General features: G+C 38.1%; 1 protein-coding gene across 1 annotated transcript; it reads right to left on the bottom strand.

The window, feature by feature from the left end:
* Positions 1-14,277: 14,277 nt before the first annotated feature.
* On the bottom strand, positions 14,278-17,077 carry LOC120733337 (ladderlectin-like). The gene is made up of 6 exons (XM_040031444.1): positions 16,973-17,077; positions 16,816-16,893; positions 16,404-16,513; positions 16,149-16,283; positions 15,886-15,997; positions 14,278-15,602 (listed from the first exon to the last, which is right to left on the bottom strand). The coding sequence occupies exons 2-6, from the start codon at positions 16,874-16,876 to the stop codon at positions 15,532-15,534; spliced, it is 489 nt and encodes a 162-aa protein (XP_039887378.1). The 5' UTR covers positions 16,877-16,893; positions 16,973-17,077; the 3' UTR covers positions 14,278-15,531.
* Between the last annotated feature and the right edge of the window lie 2,573 nt (positions 17,078-19,650).

The following is a 19,650-nucleotide window of genomic DNA, read 5'->3' as shown; positions in this document are numbered from 1 at the left end:
ACTGTAATTCATTATTATCAGGATGTCCTAAAACCTCCCTGAAAGCCTTCAGTTAATCCAAAAATGCTGCAGCAAGAGTCCTGACAGGGACTAGAAAGAGAGAGCATATTTCTCCTGTTTTGGCTTCCCTTCATTGGCTTCCTGTTAAATCCATAATTGAATTCAAAATCCTGCTCCTCACATACAAGGTCTTAAGTAATCAGACCCCATCTTATCTGAATGACCTTGTAGTACCATATCACCCTATTAGAGCACTTCGCTCTCGCTCTGCAGGCCTACTTGTTGTTCCTAGAGTATTTAAAAGGGGGAAAGGAAAAGGAAAGAGAGCTTCTCTAACCTGTTTCCTCAGAGAAGGGGCTTTTTTCTGTGTTAGTTCAGATTACCAAAACCTCTCTACAATACCCTGTGTGCACTAAAGGATAAAACAAATGTGTCATGCCAATTATGAGGTATATAGCCTTAAAGATAAAAAAAAAAATACATTCCAACATTAGGGACTAAAAAGAACAGGAGAAAAGGAAAAACATGGCATCTTATTGTTTTTAAGTTTTGTGTAGTCAATCAAAATGAACTTATTAGTTCTTTATGGAAAAAGTAACAAGAAGGACAAGAGAATCTATATCCTTTTGTTTTTCTGTTCATTCTATTTAGTATAATTAAATGATTGTACTACGCAATAAAAATCAGTCAAGCAAATCTGACAAGAATGTATTTGAATCAATGAAGACTAAAGTAAAATGTGTCCTTTTTATTAAAAGGTATTTTATCAATCATTTTCCTTTTACCATCTCTTCTACATACTTACATATCAAACAGTAGCTAACATGTATTCTGGAAATTATCATCAGACCAACATAATATTAATGCTTTATTCTGGATATTGTTTAGGATCTCCTTCAGTAAATGCTTTGAGTTCAATCAGATATTAGCAGGTCAGACGTGTTATTTTCGTTTTAGGTATTTAAAAATTAAGAGACATGAAAAATGTATTTAATGTTTTCATCTACACGAATGAAAAAGTAACATGTGTCAAAGACTCAGGGACCATTTTGATCTAATGCTTAAGAGTTTAATGATGGCGATAATAAGAACAGAAACGAATACTGTTTGCTGTTAAAAGAGACGATCCAGTCCACTCCAGTTTGTGTCACTTGTTGCTTCATTTATTATGTAACATTAGAGCAAAAGAAAAAAGCAACGATGTAAAAAGGTGAAAAGACAGTTCAGGGAGTTGATGAAATTATTTGCTTCTTTGTCCGATGGACCGTGCTTTTCATGAAAGACCAGGAATCTTCTTTTTCAGACCCAGACAAAAGTGGTGTCAATAGCGACAGCATATATCATTTATGCAGCTTTTTCCTGTACACACCACAAAAAAAAAATCATTAAATGAAACCATGAACCATGTATACTGTAGTTGGGTGTAAGAACAAAATAACCTGTATACTTTAATTTCTGTTAAAAAGAAGAATACAGTGCAGATAGATAGATAGATAGATAGATAGATATATTGTTATAGAATATCAAAAGAAAGAAAGAAAGTGGTAAATCAAAATCACAGTTTTTACCCATGTCGGTGGTACCAGATGAATCTATGATGAATCTGGTGATGTATGCCCCACGTGCCACAACATGAGGTCAGATGTGAATGGAGTGGAGGAGAAGATCCACAGGGGAGACTGCAGGACCTCATCGTCTCTCCCAAGAAGAAGATCATAATAATACCATATTTTTCGGACCACAAGGTTCACTGAATTATAAGGCGCGCTGTCAATGTGATGGGTCTGTTAGTACAGTACAGTACCACCAGTGTCTCTGCAACTGGCCTTGTGCTGGCCCATGTGTGCGCTACCTTTGGCAAATCTGATCTGGGCCACCAAAGGGACGTCATTCTTTGCGCTATGTGGGCCATGTATAAGCACGTTGTGTGGGACAGATCTGGGCCATACCAGTTTTGCTATGTGGGTGTGCAACAAATCATCAGTATGTTACACGTTCCGAGGCATGAGAGTGGGTTGGAATGAAGCTATAAATGTGTTTTCCATGTGACATAAAAATCAACCTAACAAGGTTAAAGTTAGAGTTACGGTTAAGGTTATGGTTAGGGCTGCAATAGAAAGCAGCAAAGAGAATAGAAAGTGAAACACATAGAAAGCCATCTATTCAGTTCAATCAAGAATCCTGGCGTCTCATAAAGACAGGCCACGAGAAATCGTATGTATGTTACATGTTGGGAATGGGAATGCTCCGGTCTTTCAGATTTGGGTCCACAATAATCAGCTCCCACAGCAACACTTGACAGATACTTGTTCATCAGTGTTATTTTCAGTCTTTCTTTAAGTTTTACTTTTATTTAAAAATAAACTCCATCAATACTTTGTACCTCAAGTTCTTATGAGAGAAATGTCATTAAATTTATTGCAGTATGAGGCAGTTTTCTAACTAATGTAATTTAATTTAATTGGTTTATTTTTTTTAAAGCTGTACAATTATTTTTTTTTCATTTTTGCAGGGTTTTAACGATGAAGGAGAAATTAAAGTTAAATAATGATCAGGAATTCAAAAATATTGCACATGGTAGACACAATTGGGCATACTGGGTTAGGCAGTAAACCATACATCTTGTGAAATAATGTTTGAACTTCAGTTTTGAAAGATTTTCCTTCTTCAGAATATGAGTAAGGCTGTTGGCTAATTGATGATACCATGATAATGTCTTTATCTGCCAGTCACAGGCTTAGATGTGCACTTCTTTTTTTCAACCTAGTTTGACTTTTGAGGACAGTAAATACTTTAAATATAACCTGTTTACACAAAAGTTGATTACATATCCTTACGCAACCAAACTGTACACAAAACAACATGTTCTAAAAGAAAAAATGACCTTTAAATATTTTTAAATTTGATGCTTTCATAAATGTGTATGTATGTATTTCATTTTATTTTTCTTCATTTATTTTCCCTTAGGTCTGGAAATGTAAGTATAGTTTGGTGCTTGTGTTTTCCTACATGAAATAGTTTGGGGATTTTGACCTAAAGGTCAAATGGAAGAAGAGCTGTAGAACGGTTTGAACAGAACCAGGAAATATTTATGTTTTAGCAAGGTTGGTGAGGTTTTAACAAACACTGATGTGTTTTGAAATTCACAAGGCTTGTGAAATAATGCATGAACTTCAGTTTTGAACAATGTTTGAAAAGTTGTTGCTTCTCCAAAATGCCGATGCTAACCATGAAAATGAGTTTGGCCATTCTTTACTTGGTTATCTGCATGTGTCTGTATGTGTTGTATGGTCAAGAAAACATAAAATAAGGAAAGATCCACCAAGCATCAGGTCTACATGACAATTGTTTTCAATATATTTTTTTTAATATACCAAATAAAATACTCAGGGTTCTTAAGAAATCCAAATACCTTCATAAATAAATGTGTTAGTCAGCAGAGATAACAAATGAAGCATTTTTCAAATGTGGTTAAAAAATGTAGTTCACATACATGAATTAAAATGGACTTATATCCTCTAAGTTCAGTATGTTGCCCATGCTCAACATTAATTGTGTTAAACAATTATTTTTATATGAAATTAAAAAATACATTTTTAACAGCACTATGAAAAACATCAAAACTTTTGGTGTTGACTGTCATGTCTATTTTATTAATATTCTATGGAACATTTAAACAACAGAAGTTGGCCCAAAGTGCTTAATAAAGAGGCACATTAACATTCCAGGTCCCAAAGAACCCTATATTTAAAATATATGAAATGCCAAAAGTATGGTGTGCATTTAAGGACATCCTAAGGTCTCAGAAAAACATCGTCAAACATCAGATCAGACCTTAGACAAAATTGCATCATGTTTATCTGAAAAACAAAAACAAACAAAAAACAAACAAACATCAGACCTCTGAATAAAGGCATTAGACTAAAAGGTCTCAGGTCTCAGGACAAAAGCCATCAGAGAGAAAAAAAGCTTCCTGCAGGTGGCACTGTTGTCAGGCCACCAGATTTCCAAAACAGTTTGGAAATTTGAAGGTGAGTTTACTCAAAATGAGTTTGATACCAATGTAAAATGCAAAGTTTAAAATATTTCCCTGTATTTAAAATGACATGGTTAGCACGTTAAGTCAGACTAGCCAAATTAATTCATACATGCAATATATTTTGAAATCTAGTTGTAAACTGTAGTAAAATTCTATAAATGCTACGTTTAACATTATAGCCCTATTTATATTGCAGATGAAACTACCTCAAGATGTGCCAATGAAGTAAAGAAACCAAAATTATTTTGCTTCGAGACCAATTGTAATGTGGAAATCGCTGTGGATCACTTTGCATAACTTCCTATATGCAGAGGTCTTTGGTAAAGCCAAAAAGACTGGCTCCCATGACTTGGAAGCCAAGAACTCTTAAAAAGTGCTCATGTAAACAACAGCATGTCTCTTACCCCCAGTACTGGGGGCAATGGGGCTCAAGCGTTATGTAATGTTATGGAACCCTCCATGGAGTCAAGCCTTTTATGCAAACATCAGCATGTTAGCTTCCTATCACCAAAATTCACTGAACCAGCTGCAAAAGAAGACCACAAAAACTCATGGACAGAAATTGGCTTTCCTCCTGTTTCTTCTATTATTTTTGCTGGTAGGTGATAGCGCTGTGATTATCAGCAGCTACTGCAGCTAACTAGCTGCATCAGAGCCACTTCCATCACCAACCACCGATTTAGAGCCAGCTACAGATACATACAGAAGCCCGTTTCCGCCACAAAAAAAAAAGATCCATAAATCGAAATTTCGAGTTATCTTTCTGGAATTTCTAGTTATTTTCTCAAAATTTCGACTCGTTAACTCAAAATTTTGACAAGAATAACTTGAAATTTTGACTTATTAATTCAAAATTTTGAGTAAAGTAACTCAAAATTTCGAGTTAGCACTGCCAATCAGTAATGTACGGGAAATGACATCCATTCCTGTACCCCGGCAAGCGAAGCCCCAGGCTACAACTGATACAGCTAAGCCTATCAGTATTACAGCTAGTGCTGAATTACAGAAATGGCTGATTATTTGAGCTGGCTTCACATAAGATGAAAATCCTTTTTCATAGCGAATCACATGGCGTTACTATCAACAAATGTACTCTCGAAAGCGCCAATTTGCTGCTACATATTGGTAGCTCAACGATCCGGTTGATGGACAGACCACAAGTCGTAAGTTTGGACCCACGAGCATTGCAACTTCTGATTGGTTGAAAGATGTGAACGCGCTAACTTGTTGTTGTGATTCTATTGGCTCAAACGATTAAAAAGAGTTGTCATCATGCCAAAATCAGCCACCAGACGCCGGTTTACCGCCCCCTCAGAGTTTAAAGGGCCAGAGGACATTTAGACTCACCTGCAGGGCAAAGTTGCCTATGAATGTGTGGTTAATTCTTCAAAAATATTCAAAAAACAAGCATTTTTAGGGATTTTAATTAAATACATTCATTTCTGTTCTATAATAACTCTATAATATGGTGTCCAGTGTGTGCCAAAATTAGACACGCCTGGATATTTATGTATTAACAATGCTTATTTTTCATTGTTTCACTTTATAAACATAAATCTTTGCACAGATGTTTATATGCTGATTACTAAATTTCCGGAATAAAATGTGTACTTAAGTTTTAAAAAGGTTACATGCTAAGAAATAAATAAATTAGGCAAGGAAAAAGCCTGTTTTTTTAAAAGCAACTACTGAGTCCACAGTTCTTAAGCTTAGAGAGAAATAGTTCCACAGTCTAGGAGCCACAGTGGCAAAAGCTCTATCACCCTTGGTTCTGAGCTTAGTATGTTGTATACCAAGTAAGCCTTGGTCAGATGGTCTCAGTGACCTGCTAGGGACATAGAAGATCAGAAATACAAGCTGGTGCCAGTCCGTGCAAGGTCAAAACCAGGATCTTAAAATGGACTCTAAATTCAGTAGGAAGCCAGTGTAACTGAGAGACCAACAGTGTCACATGTGAGTACTTAGAGGATCTGGTCAAAAGCCTAGCTGCAGGGAACCTTTGCTTAGACATGTAAACAGTGAGTTACAATAGTCCAAGCAGGAAGAAATAAATGCATGTATAGCAATCTCCAGTTCAAAGCGAGATAAAACCGGGGTTAACTTAGCAACATTTCTTAAATGATAAAAACAAGACCGAACCAGAGATTTAATATGACCATCCAATGTGAGAGTCGAGTCAAAACTTGCACCTAAATTCCTGAGAGAGGATTTAACATACAGTGATAGAGGACCAAGGGCTTTCACAATCTGGGGTAAAAATCTGTCAGGAGTGCATACAAAGGACTCCATTTTTCCCCTTGTTGAGTTTGAGGAAATTAACAGCCATCCAATGTTTGATCGAATCTAAGCGGTCATTCAGCAGCTGGAGCTTAGATAAATCTTGGGGCTTAAAAGAAATGTACAACTGAATGTCATCACCAAAATAGTGATCGGAAATGTCCTCAAAGAAGCCCAGTATATGCTGGACAGGAGAAGATATATTGAAAACAATAAAAGCCCCAAAACCGAACCTTGAGGGACACCATAAGTAAGGGAGGTATGACCTAAAATTAGAGACCACCATAGAAAAACATCAGTGGTATAGATATGAAGAGAATCACTCCAAGGCAGTTCCACATACACCAATCCAATACTTTAGCCTTTCAAGCTGGATGTGGTGGTCAACTGTGTCAAACATCAATATGAGTTCCAACATAAGCAGAACAGAGCATTTTCCTGCATCATAACTCATCAAAATGTCACTAGAGACCCTAAGAAGGACTGTTTCAGCGCAGTGAACTGAAACCTATCAAAGATGCTATGTTTGTCCAGAACTGTTATAAGTTGCTTAGCCACAACCTTTTCTAGAAGCTTAGCAATTAACCAGAATTTAGAGATTGGCCTGTAACTGCTCACTATTAATTTTTTCAAGCAGAAAAGAAAGAAATTTTTCTTCAATCTTCATTTCAGGAAATAGGTGCAGGTGGAGCAGGAGTAACAATGTCACTAATGGTCTTGAATAGGATTTTAGAATTACATCTGCTCTTTGTAACAACATATGAAAAACACATGAAAAGCATCTCTGATAGCATTATTGAGAGAAGCTAAAAGGTCCTTTAGATAGGGGAGATGAGTTTTCCTTCACTACTGCCAGGTTTACGACAATCACGTTTTACAAATACAACAAATACTGTAATTTGGTTATGGAGGAGATTTGGAGGCAGAAACTCTTCTTGTTTTAACCGGACAAATTTAGTTTAAAATGGAAAGGCAATAATCATTGAAAAGATTGGCTGGGAAATCAAAATCATTGTGAGCAGATAGCTGTAAGTTAAAAGCGTTTGCAAATTTCTCCACTGTGGTAGACTTCAGGATGCGAGAGCTAACCATCTGTCTAACAGCGGACAATAGCTCATTAAAAGACAAATGATGATTCTGTTCTTTGTGATTACAGGAGCTTCCCTCAGATTCAGACCTCAGCACCACCCTGTGGCAACAGACAAATCATCCTTTATGTTCACTTTTTGTAGCAACTCTGAAATTAACTGATGAAAATGGTAAAAAAGCTAAAGTACCACATGTGCTTGTCTTTAATTTTATCAATAAAACAGCTGCAATTTTCACTGACATTGCAAAAAGCTACAAAGTCAAAGGGATTAATCATCCATGTAACTGTGTCACTATATATTTGCAGATGCAGTACCTCAGTTTGGTGTTTTAGAAAACTGCTGACCTCATTATATTATATTATATTATATTATAAATTATTATTATATTTTCTTTGACAGCTTTAAATAAAACACGGTTAAGGTCAAAGGTTGTCACTCGTAAAAGTTTTCACAATTTATTATCAGACAGAATTTCAAATTAGTTTTAGATAGCACCATCGACTTCCATCGCTCTGGCCACAAGACAGAGGCTGCTGTGTCTCTCTGCTCACTCAAGAGACCTAAATGAACAAAGGACAACACACTCACGCTGTATAAATTTTTATTGCATGTGGTGGTGGTGGTGGTGGTGGTGGGTCTTCTTCCTTGCAGGGAATTGCTTCTTCCTACTGTGGTCCTGCTCTAGGTTGTCCCATCCAGTGTTGGGTGCCCTTTTTTGTCCTCTTGGGCACTCTCTCCACCAATGTCTTACTTCTTCAAAATTATTAGAGGTAGTAAACATCTTCTTTAAGACTGGAGAGCTCCTTGATCTCCTCAGGTCCGTATCCTGCTTGCCATCATATTTGCTGTCAATGCACAATGCATAGAGCTGGTGGGTTTGGCTGCTGTTGAGTTACAAATGCTTCTGCTGCTGCTTATTTTATGTCAGTCTTCAGATCTGTACATGTTCGCAATATTTGTCTGGGCTTCTCTGTTGTTTTGGCAGCTTCCGTGTTCTTCTCTGCCACCTGATGTTTTAGCATTCCTTCTGTAGATTTTTCCATTTCTCTGCAATATTGATCCAGTCTTTGACACATTTACGCTCTCTAGGTTGCTTCTTCTTCCAACTGTATTTTCAGCTGGTTAATTTCCCTTTGTCTAATTACTATAAGCTCCTGGAGCTGCTTCAATGTAGTTTCTTTATCTTTCCTTGTTGGTTGAGTTGAGTTTATCAATCGGGAGGGATGCAGAAATGAAACAATAGGTATGGTCTCTGCAGCTCATGGTCCAGTCTCAGTTTCTTTTACATGCTGGCTTTGTGTTGGATGATTCTGCCTCTTCCCTTCTTTCAAAATCTGGTTCCTTAGAAAGTCCTTGAGCTGTCTCATATTGCTGGGAGGTGCTCTTTCTTCTTTGAGTTTTGCAGAAATGTTAGTTGCCATTGTAATTTCATATTTATGTCTAACTCTTATGGTTGTGGGCTTTTAGTCTTAATTTGTTTTGTCTTGATGTTAAATTTAATCTAAATATACCTTATATATTTGTTTTTTATGTAAACAAGATAACATTCATTAGTAAGGATTGGGAAAACTTCTGTTTACCTTTGTTAGCCACTTGGCTATGATAGTAAACAGTAGACAGACAGTAGACAGTGGCTTACTGAATCTTTTGGACTGTGTTCAGCACATTATTAATTAGCCATTAATTGTAAGTGGTGTTGTCATGGTCTGTGTGCAGGCGTGCAGGAAATGGACCCAATATACAGACTCACGGAGGCGGAAAATTAAACTCAAAGAATCTCAGCTTTATTGCTGGCAAAAAGGAAAACAGAAACCAAACTGGAAAGCGATCGTGGCTCAAGAGTTGGGAGTTCGCCTTGTAATCGGAAGGTTGCCGGTTCGAGCCCTGGCTTGGGCAGTCTCGGTCGTTGTGTCCTTGGGCAAGACACTTCACCCGTTACCTACTGGTGGTGGTCAGAGGGCCCGGTGGCGCCAGTGTTCGGCAGCCTCCCCTCTGTCAGTGCGCCCCAGGGTGGCTGTGGCTACAATGTAGCTTGCCATCACCAGTGTGTGAATGGGTGGATGACTGGATATGTAAAGCGCTTTGGGGTCCTTAGGGACTAGTAAAGCGCTATATAAATACAGGCCATTTACCATTTTAAAGTTCAGTGCTGATCAGGCACTCACATATGTTCACGTGGTGGACACAATTGAACATAGTGAGTTAAAGATTAAATTATACGTCTTGTGAAATAATGTTTGAACTTTATCTTTGAAAGACGTTCCTTCTTCAGAATTCTACTAAGGCTGCCGGCTAATTGATAATAGCATGATAAAGAGTGCAGGTCACAGACTTAAATATGCTTTTCTAGTAAAAGTACCTTAAATATAATTCTTTTCAATGAAATTATGTATCCTGACCCCAAAGTGACCCCAAATATACAAAATAATCAATATGGTCTAAAAAACGAAGCAAGGTTATTGAGGTTTTAGTAAACATTGATATGTCTTGAAATTCAGATAAAGTGAAATAATGTCTGAACTTCAGACACTGCTTCAAAAGCTGTCACTTCTGTAACAGCTAGGGCTGATGGTTAATACTGATAATAACCATGATAATGAGTTTATCTACAATTTAGACTTAGACATCCTCTTCTTGGTTATCTGTTTTCGTTGTATGGTTAAGAAAACATAAGACAAATGAAAGATCCACCAAGCATCAGACATTCACGGTCATTGTTTTCTGAACTGAAACAGGTGGTCCAGTCTTAAAAGATTACTTAAATGCCTATATGACCCATGTAGGATTTACTGATAGGGGACCACTCATAAGTAGCTGATTTTTACTGATCATCTCTGAATCTTGTTTTATTATTGTTTTATTTCCAATACAACACTAAAAAAGAGACAGGACTGGCATATTAGGAATATTGTTGGTGGATACCCACATAGTGAGAGAGTTGAAGAGTGAGTTGTTTGGGACTATTGTCTATGGCATTAACTGCCCTATTACAATACCTTCTCAATAAACCGTGGTAAGAGCAAAACATCTGGCACTTAAGAGTCTATGCGAATCTTACACTGGTGTCAGATTTTTAAAAAAGAGAGAGAGCTATTGCTAGTGACATTACTTGCTGGTTGGAGACACAAGACCCAATGATGTTGCCGGACATGATTAAGAGAGAGGGTTCAGGAGACAGTCAGCCACGTTCACCTACCCATAGAATGAAGGAAATGGTGCTGCAGCTGTCTCTCTGACCTCTCTCCAGCTTTGACTAGATGTTAGAACTTCCAGCGGGACGGAGTTGACGTCACATGGTACCCCGTCACGTGATGTAAACAAACATGGCAGTGCACTGGGCAGCTTGCTGTCCCGGTGACTGTCCTGGTAACTAGACTGGGACGTAACGCACACCGCCTGGTGGAGAGGTTTAATAGGACACTGGCCAAGCAGCTAGCCATCCTTACCTCAGAACACCAGTGGGGTTTCCATCTTTCCCTCACCCTCATGGCCTACAGGTCAGCAGTCTAAGACTCCACCTGCCCTGTTTAGGGAGAGAGCTGAGTATCCCTGCCAGGCTGGCTTTCGTCAAGCCCCCTGACACACTGGAGGCACCACCAGGCCTGGACTACTCGAGGAAGCTGCAGCTGGCAAAGGCAGGACTGCGCCAAAATAGAAATTCCAACAACACTACTAAGGGGAGGCACTTCCATGATGGAGAGCTGGTGTGCGTCCAAAGAGAGGAAAAGGATGTTTTTTTTTTAAACTGGATAGCCACTCAATGGGGCCCTGCAGTGTCCTGGAATGAGTTGGGTTTACAGGGTGCAGTTGCCTCCTAGAGGTGGAAAGTGGTGTTGCACAGAGACCGAATGGCCCCTTATAGAGGACATTCTCTTCCTCCTTTCCTTGAAGCATTTGTGCAAAGCCCCCATACCCCTCTACAGATGGACTTCCAGCAGGTGCTGCCTTCCCCTCCTTCAGGTTTTCCCCTCTAATCCGTATAGCTATTTCTACCTCTCAGAGACTCAGGAGACCTAAGAGCCAGCGCAGACTACACTCCCAGCTCAGAGAATGTTTTTTCACTCGAGGACAAGAACTTATTGTTGGCGAGGCAGTGTAATGATCCTTAAGGTGATTTTATTGTGATCTGTCCACTATTTCTGTTGCACTGTCTCCACTGCATGAAAAAACATTGAGTGTGTGCTGGACGGGGGAGAGTTAGTTACTGGAGCTGGAGAGTTAGTTGTTTGGGAGGATTCTCCCCAGCATTAACTGCCCTCAGTAAATTGTACCACCACAATAAACTGTGGTAAGAGTAAAATGTCTGGTCCTTGAGAGTCTATGCGAACGTTACACTGGTGTCAGATTTAATGCATGTCCATTTGTATGTCAAACACTGTCAGCTTTTAGATGGTGTTTAATGCTTTAGTGTCACAATAAGTATCATTACATGTCCTTTCCTATGTCAATTAAATTCAAACCAATTTAATTCAATTCAGCTGTACGTAACACAAATGACTGTACCAGTCACCCTAAGATGATTCAAAACAACTGTGAACTGCTGAACTTCCATAACTTGTTTTAATTTCCTATTCAGAAACTATCTCAGAATCTACTAACAACGTCTTTGAAAATTTCTAACCTGTTTCTGCCTAAAAAAAAAGGAACTTAATGACATCCTGTGGCTTAATGTGGCTTCTGTACATTGTTACCTGTATATACCTGTATATACTTGTATATATGAACTTTGGTTGCTTATGTTTATAGGACCACCTTGTGTCTTCCTCTTATATATTATATTTTCCCTTGCTGTAAGAGCTCTGTAATACCGAAATTTCTCATCGATGGGATAGTAAAGGATTATTCTATTCTAATGATAAAAACTCTTATGATGATTTGGAGAAAAAAAATGATATTGACCTAAATTAATCATAAACTGCTAAAACCCAAAGGTATCTTTTGGTGATCCGTCCTTCAGCAATCCAAAGGAAACATCCACTGACAAATGTGAACGGTTTAACTATTTCTTGAAAGTGGAAAAATGGAAGAAATACAAAAAAAAGAACGACAAATTCCTTCACCTGTACTGAACCCTGAGCTGTCTATGTTTTTTTTTGTTTAATTTTTATTTTAAGAGATCACAATTAAAGAATTACACAAGATAACATACCACCTGAATTCCTCCGCCTGTCAAATCAACACCACTTCCACTAATTTGTGAAAGATGTTCCTCTGATTGTTGGTCTGCAGTTCCCCTATACTGTAAAATTTTCATTGCCTACTGCCTCTGTCTCAGTGTTTTAAAAATGCAATACTTTAACCTTTTCTAAAGAAAACTGCACTGGTGTCAGATTTTATGATTGATATATTATTAGGGACCCTAAAGCTCCCCTAAAATAGGGTGAAATATATTTTTCCCCCAAAATTAAAAAGTCATGCAACATCAACGGCCCCATCATGTGCCCAAATACTGATACTGCAAGTTATCATGCAGGTAAAGTAACAAACTATATATCTTCTACTTAATGGAACAGAAATCTAAGTGAAAATAATGTAGTAGAAATAGTGTTGCCAATGAGCCAATCAAACAGCCAGGTTCAAGACAGTATGAACTATGTAGTTGCAGACATGTCTATTCATTGTGATAGGTAAATATGCAGTTAAGCATTAAGCCAAATGCTTAATGCTGACTAATTTAATTCATAATTTGAATTAACACTAATTGGCCTTACTTCAGTCCTCTTTTGGGAGGACCCAGAAATAGTGATTATGTTGCCAGTCTAGATAGGAGCCAGGAACTGGAGCCATGATATTACATGTGCCTGGATAGTTAAAATATATATTTTAGAAACAGGAGCTCACAAGGAGCTGTATTGCAGTATACTGGTATTTGGGATGAAGAAATGCCCCTGCAACATTTCAGGGGTTAATGACCACTGTCCTTGGTAATGTTCCAAACAGTAACACCAAACTGTACCTTAGCAAAGAGTCTTGTTGTGGCCAGGTTCGTCCAATTGATGCTTAGGTCTTTGAAAACATTGAGGACAGATGTGTGTGGAAAACCTAAGAGAAAATTAAAGAAATTAAAGTTCATTATAGTCACATAAATTCCAAGATTGCAAATTTATCTAAATGTGTTCAAATCTGAGGTTCAACTGTTTTATCGCTGTGGTGTATAAAAACCAACTGTTTATCTTAAACAAAGTTACTGTGACTCTCTGCATGGCCTGTAGGTAAACTTTAAATAAAAAACTGTAAATATCTGGTCAGGAGCCTTTTTGTCAGTTCCTGCTGCCAACATTTTGGCACTCAGCACCCTCCATACTATGACTCCAACATGATTTATTTTTAACTCTGTTACATAGCAGTACTTTTTTCCTGTGTTTGCAAAATATATTCAATATCTTTTTTTTTTTTCAGTTTCCCCTCACCCACAGTTATTTTTAGCACAAACAGACAACTACATGCAGATCATTTTATTATTCAGAATATATTTTCATATTCATCATATCGGTTAGACTGATATACTAATTAAAGTATTGAGTGTGATTAGTATTATTATTACACATCATATTTAATTATACTTTTGATTAAAATCAGAGATAATTAAATTATGAGCAAAAACACATGTAGATAAACTCTATTTTAACACTCAGCATCACATTACCCATAAAAAGTATGGATGGCATACTTTAATTTCATTTTTAGATAAAGATGAGTTAGGGCAGTGGTTCCCAAACTTTTTTGCTAGGCCCCCCTTTGTTTTACAAAGAAAAATGTCTCCCTCCCCCCGCAATAGCTCTGCTTCTCTAATTTAAAGTAAAGTAATTCAAATGGAGTCACCTTAGACAAGCTTACTTGCTTCTAGTCGCCACTATTTTATGCGCAGAATTAGAGTAAAATCCTTTATTCCCTCGACTATTGTTTCTTGATCTGTGCTTTGACAGGCAGCAGTGTTTTTGGTTGGTGTTTAAAAATTGCAGGTTGTATGAGTTACCCCCTCTAACTGCATGTTTGTGAACTTTGGGAGGAAGCTGGAGTACCCAGACAGAACATGCAAACACCACACACGTTATCTGTGCCAGGTGGTGGATTTGAAAGTGGTGAGGCAACAGTGCTAAGCACTGCACCACCATAGTTAGTGAGATCAGGTTGATTGGTTAGTATCACATTCAATTCAAAATCCTGCTGCTCACCTTCCGAATTATTAACAATATATCTCCAAGCTACCCCATTGAGCTACTTAGATTATACACCCCTACTAGAGCACTAAGATCATCTTCCCAGTCACTTTTGTTCTGTGTTTTTAATGCCATCTAACATGCTAGCATGTTGGTACTTTGCCATAGCCCTCATCCTTCCCTGTTACTTCATCTCACCCTGTTGTATGTTAAGCACTTTTGTACACCACTGGTTTTAAATGTGTTATATAAATAAAGTTTGTTGTTGTTGTTGTTGTTGTGGTGGTGGTGGTGGTGGTGGTGATACTAAATTGCCAATAGGTGTGAATGTGAGTGTGAATGGTAGTCTGTCTCTAGCCTTGCGACAGACTAGCAATCTATCCAGGGTGTACCCTGCCTCTGGTAGTTGGGATAGGCTTCAGGCCACCCATGCCCCTGATAAGGATAGCTAATAAGAGAACAGACGGAAATAGGTTTTGTGTTGTTTGATTGTGTAAATAGGTTGTGTGGGTAAGCTGCAAAGAAAGTCACCTAAATCTGAAAAAGGGGTGAATGTTGTTCCATTTAATGAAATATGCACATAAAAATATGCATTTATTTAAAAATCAGGATGTTTACGCATGGATTTCTTTCATGTTTGGCAGTAGAACAATGAAAATATAACATACAACAATGACTCACAGACCAATTTGATTCAATGCTTAAGAGTTTAATAATGGAGGCGAGAAAGAAGAGTTCGTGCAGTCGAATGAAGTTTTGCTAAAAGCATTCTTTCCATTACACATTCATTTTGATGCTATTAAAAGAGACAATCCAGCTCCAGGTTACGGCGTTTGCCGATTCATTCCTTATGTAGCATTACAGCAAAATAAAAGGAGTAAAGATATAAAAAGGATTCTTCCGGGGTAATTGAGATTATTTGCTTCTTTGTTTGGTGAACTATGGCTTCACGTCAGACAAGGAGTTATCTTCTTTTCTTGACGCAGACAAATGGGTATCGATAGTTACAGGATTTGTCATTCATACAATTCAGTCCTGCAAGCAGCAAACATTGACATTAATTGAAACCATAATTATTTACACACATACAAATCTATACTAAAAGAAATTAAAATAAAAAAATTAAAATTTGTGGAAAACACAACACTGTGTAATTGTTGTTTAAAAAACAAGTTTGATTTGATTAAAAAAAATACAACAGCTGTCTTGTTACTAGTTGTCATGCCAAATAAATGAGAATTATTTGGGAAATCGTGGATACTTTGACAACATTTTCCCCTCAATATTCATAGAATTATACTTTCATTTGAGGATTCACCTGTCCAGTTCATGTGTAGGCAGTGCTCTCTGCGCCCAATGTTGTTAGGCTCTCCGCGACACCAGTATGCGTATGTAAAAGGAGTTCCATCAATCCAAAACCAATAACGCTCCTAGAAAAAGCAATACAATCGACAATAAAACATTATTGAATATTCATAGCATGTAGCTTGTTTTTAGAGAGACTGTTTTTCAAAGCCCAATTCTCTATGGCTAGAGTAATCTTTCTAACTGTCAGACCATGCATAATTATGAGTAGTATACCTGTTGAGCATCAGAGCCTCCAATCCATGTAACTGGGTAACTGTGAGTGGAACGATATATGACCCTCTGAATCTTGCGGTACTCTCCCAGGCTGTGTACAGATGCCAGGTTTGCATGCATGGACTGACAGTGTCTCTGTAGTGGAGATCAACAGGCACCAGAAATTTCAAGATTTGGGATTTAACAAAGCAAGACTTCAGAAAACAAATTAGCAAACAGAGAAAGAGTAAATAGTGAATCCAAATAACTGTTTACCTGAGCTTCCGCCCAAGTATAGTGAAAGGGAAAGTAGCGGAAGTATCGGTTTCCGTACCTACTCCAACCAAAATACCAGTGCCGGAATCTCTTGACGACCAGATGCTGTCCTGAAGATAAATGTATTTATATGTACATGAAACTAATTTTATGAATGACTAACTCTTAAAAAAAAAAAAACACACACAAAAAAAAAAACACTCTTTCTCCTACAAATGTAGCTAAAAAAAATATATAATATTGACATATCATTCTCCTGTTTAGCATGGCAGAAATGAGACAAGTTTGGGGGAAAATCAGTAATATTCTGACTGACGTGACTGAATTGCTCCCTCCGCATCTTCGATCTGGAAAAGCAGGGCAGATTAAAACAGAAGATGATGACTTTGATAAATAATACTGCAATTCTCACCAGCAACAGTGGTCACAACCATCACTGCACAAAGAAGTGCAGACACAGTCAGCAGCTTCATGTTGATATTCAGAATCTCTTTAAAAAACAGAAGACCCAAAGTGATTGACAGTTTATTAAAGAAAAGAAAAGAAGATAAACTGTTTTTGCAGCAAACCTTTTGTTGAATGTCTTGTCTTATTTCTTGACAGCACCACCCAGTAGCTTCAGGTTTCCAGTGAGAAGATGCTTAACAGCTTTGACATCAGGGCTTTTATACTGTTCCCTTAGTTTAAATCAGGAACTACTTTTATCTGCTCCCTCGCCACAAGGTGTCGCCACAACGGCTAGCTCTGCAAGTGCATTTCATAATTTTTGACATGTACGTCATGTGACTCATTGCACTTCTTTGTTTCCTCACCAAAACAAAATAACTGCCTCATGCTGACTTAATTTTACATTGACTGGTTAACAAAAAGTTCCCACAGAGTACAACCACAGAACATCTGATAAAGGCTTACTGTGTCTTGTAGAAAAACACACTGTTAAATAAAAAGCTGTGTTCAGTGAGGTTAAAACATATTATAATTATTGTTGTTACCAGTGTTTGCGAAGTAACGATATTATATAAAGAAATATCCCTCCAAGAAAGCCAAGAAACAATCAGTATGACTACTTTGGTCCTCTTATTTTCCTAAAAGAAACAAAGTTAGCGAATGCACTCCATTATGATAGTTTTAAATAATAACTAAGTTGACATTTGATGACTTTTTAGTTTTTCATTAGGTCTTTCTATACGCAGCATCTTTTAGTCATGTTAGTCACAATGAGAATGCTAATATCACTAAATGTAAGGTAAACTGTGCATCTCCTTGACCTTTCACAGTATGCCTACAGGTCTCAGAGCAGAGATGCCATGGTCACATTGTTTATCTTAATTTTTCAACAGTTGGTTCTCATGCAACATAACTATTTCTTTATTTTTCTCTGACTTGTTTTTCTGTTCAGTTTACATATAGTGAAATGTTCTGTGCGCAAAATTGCTATTGCCATTCTAGAGCAAAGTTACTGCTTTTTTCGGTTTCATTATGCACAACAAAACAAGGCTGAATATTGAAAAGTCATTTATGTTCCTACAGCAGAAACTGTGGACGGTGAGTTAAAGATGTGAGTTTAAGATGAAACCATGATTCTTGTGAAATAATGTCTGGACTTCAGTTTTGAAGCACGTTTTGAGACCTGCTACTTCTCCAGAGTCTAACCGAGGCTAACTGATGATACCACGATAATGAGTTTATCTGTCGGTCACAGACTTGTCTCACATACAGCTTCTTGATTAGTTATGTGCGATGCATATTAAATAAAACAAAAACTGAGTTAAAATGCATGAGCAATGTGTAAAAAAAAAAAAAAAAAATGCACCCTTACTACTTAGAATAGAATAGAATAGAATAGAACGGCCCTTTATTGTCAATGTATATGTACAACAAAATTATGAAAATTATTAAACATGTGCACTTGGTTAATTGATCACTAGTAAGTGTCAGCACCTCTATAAAGACAGAGGTTTTGGCAGACACAACGCATAGCCAAATACATTTGCTTTAACACCTACATGGCAGACATGTCTGGCCCGGATCTGGTATCAAGCCGGCACTGCTGGCTGACTTCTGGCATGGTAAGTGGTTTGTCATCCAGAAGTGGGCCAGACCTGGCATAGATGGCACTGTTCATGTGATGGCATGCCACATCTGGCCCAATTGTGGTTTGGGTTTTTTATGGCCCAGGCTAATAGAAAATAGGTCTGGCATGGATCCGGCATCAAGCTGGCACTTCTGACTGACTGATGTCATGGCAGGGGTGTATGTCAACCAGATGTGGGCAAGGTCTGGCAATGATGGCACTATTTATGTTCCTATTTTCATACTTTAGTTAGAAGATCCAAATACCATGAGGCAATACTATACTGCTATGGTAGCGAACATTTCAAATGCATGTTTGACAGGTTTGTGAGTGTACACTTTATCCAAAACCTGGTGAGGTTACCCACATATCAACATTGGTATGGCCCACACATGGGCCAGCACAAGGCCAGGTAGACACGCTTGTGGTCCTGTGAAAAAAGCTGAGGTTTTCTTGGTTGGATGGTCTAGAGCAGGGGTCTCAAACTCGCGGCCCGCGGGCCACTTGCGGCCCACGTCACCTCTACTTGCGGCTCACATATTGACATGAAGAAATATTTTTTTTAATTATTATTCAAAAAATGATTTCATATGAAGGCAATAGGCAGAGTGCTACAGGCATAGCCCTAAAGAATGTAGCCTCATGGGCAGTGTAGTCCGTGCTGCAGGGAGAATGGACTGCCATACCCGTTATGTGTCTGTGAGCGCGAGGAGGGAGAAAAACGAGAGTCGAAAAGTACAAGCTGTCACCAACCAGAAACGGGAGCTGGAAGCATGTAAATATAATAATAACCACTGCAGCCAAGAAGAGTGCCTGAAGAGCCCAGTTGTAAGTAAGCTGTTAAGACTCGACTGTACACAGTGTTCGTGTTTTCCTCTGAAACAAGTTCAGTTGGAGCAGTCTTTCAATGCCTGTCTCTTGCTAGCAAAGTTGACCCAGACAGTAAAGCTAGTTTTCGGCTATGAGCCTGACACGGAACCCAACATATTAGCCAGAGGTCCTGTTACTACGGTTCGGAGCTGTGGACCTGGCCAAGGTAACAAGAGAGTATAAACAAAAAGAAAACAATTTTCACTAACAGTCAAAAATGAATGTGTACACTTATGTCTGCATTTTTATTTAATTAAATACAAACAAAATCATAGCAGAAGTGCTGCCAGGTGTCTGGCCAGA

The sequence above is a fragment of the Simochromis diagramma genome, unplaced genomic scaffold (assembly GCF_900408965.1).
Source record: "Simochromis diagramma unplaced genomic scaffold, fSimDia1.1 OVJJ01000229.1, whole genome shotgun sequence".
NCBI lineage: Eukaryota > Metazoa > Chordata > Actinopteri > Cichliformes > Cichlidae > Simochromis > Simochromis diagramma.
The sequence above is the reverse complement of the archived record's forward strand: the minus strand, read 5'-3'. Positions and strand labels throughout refer to the sequence as shown.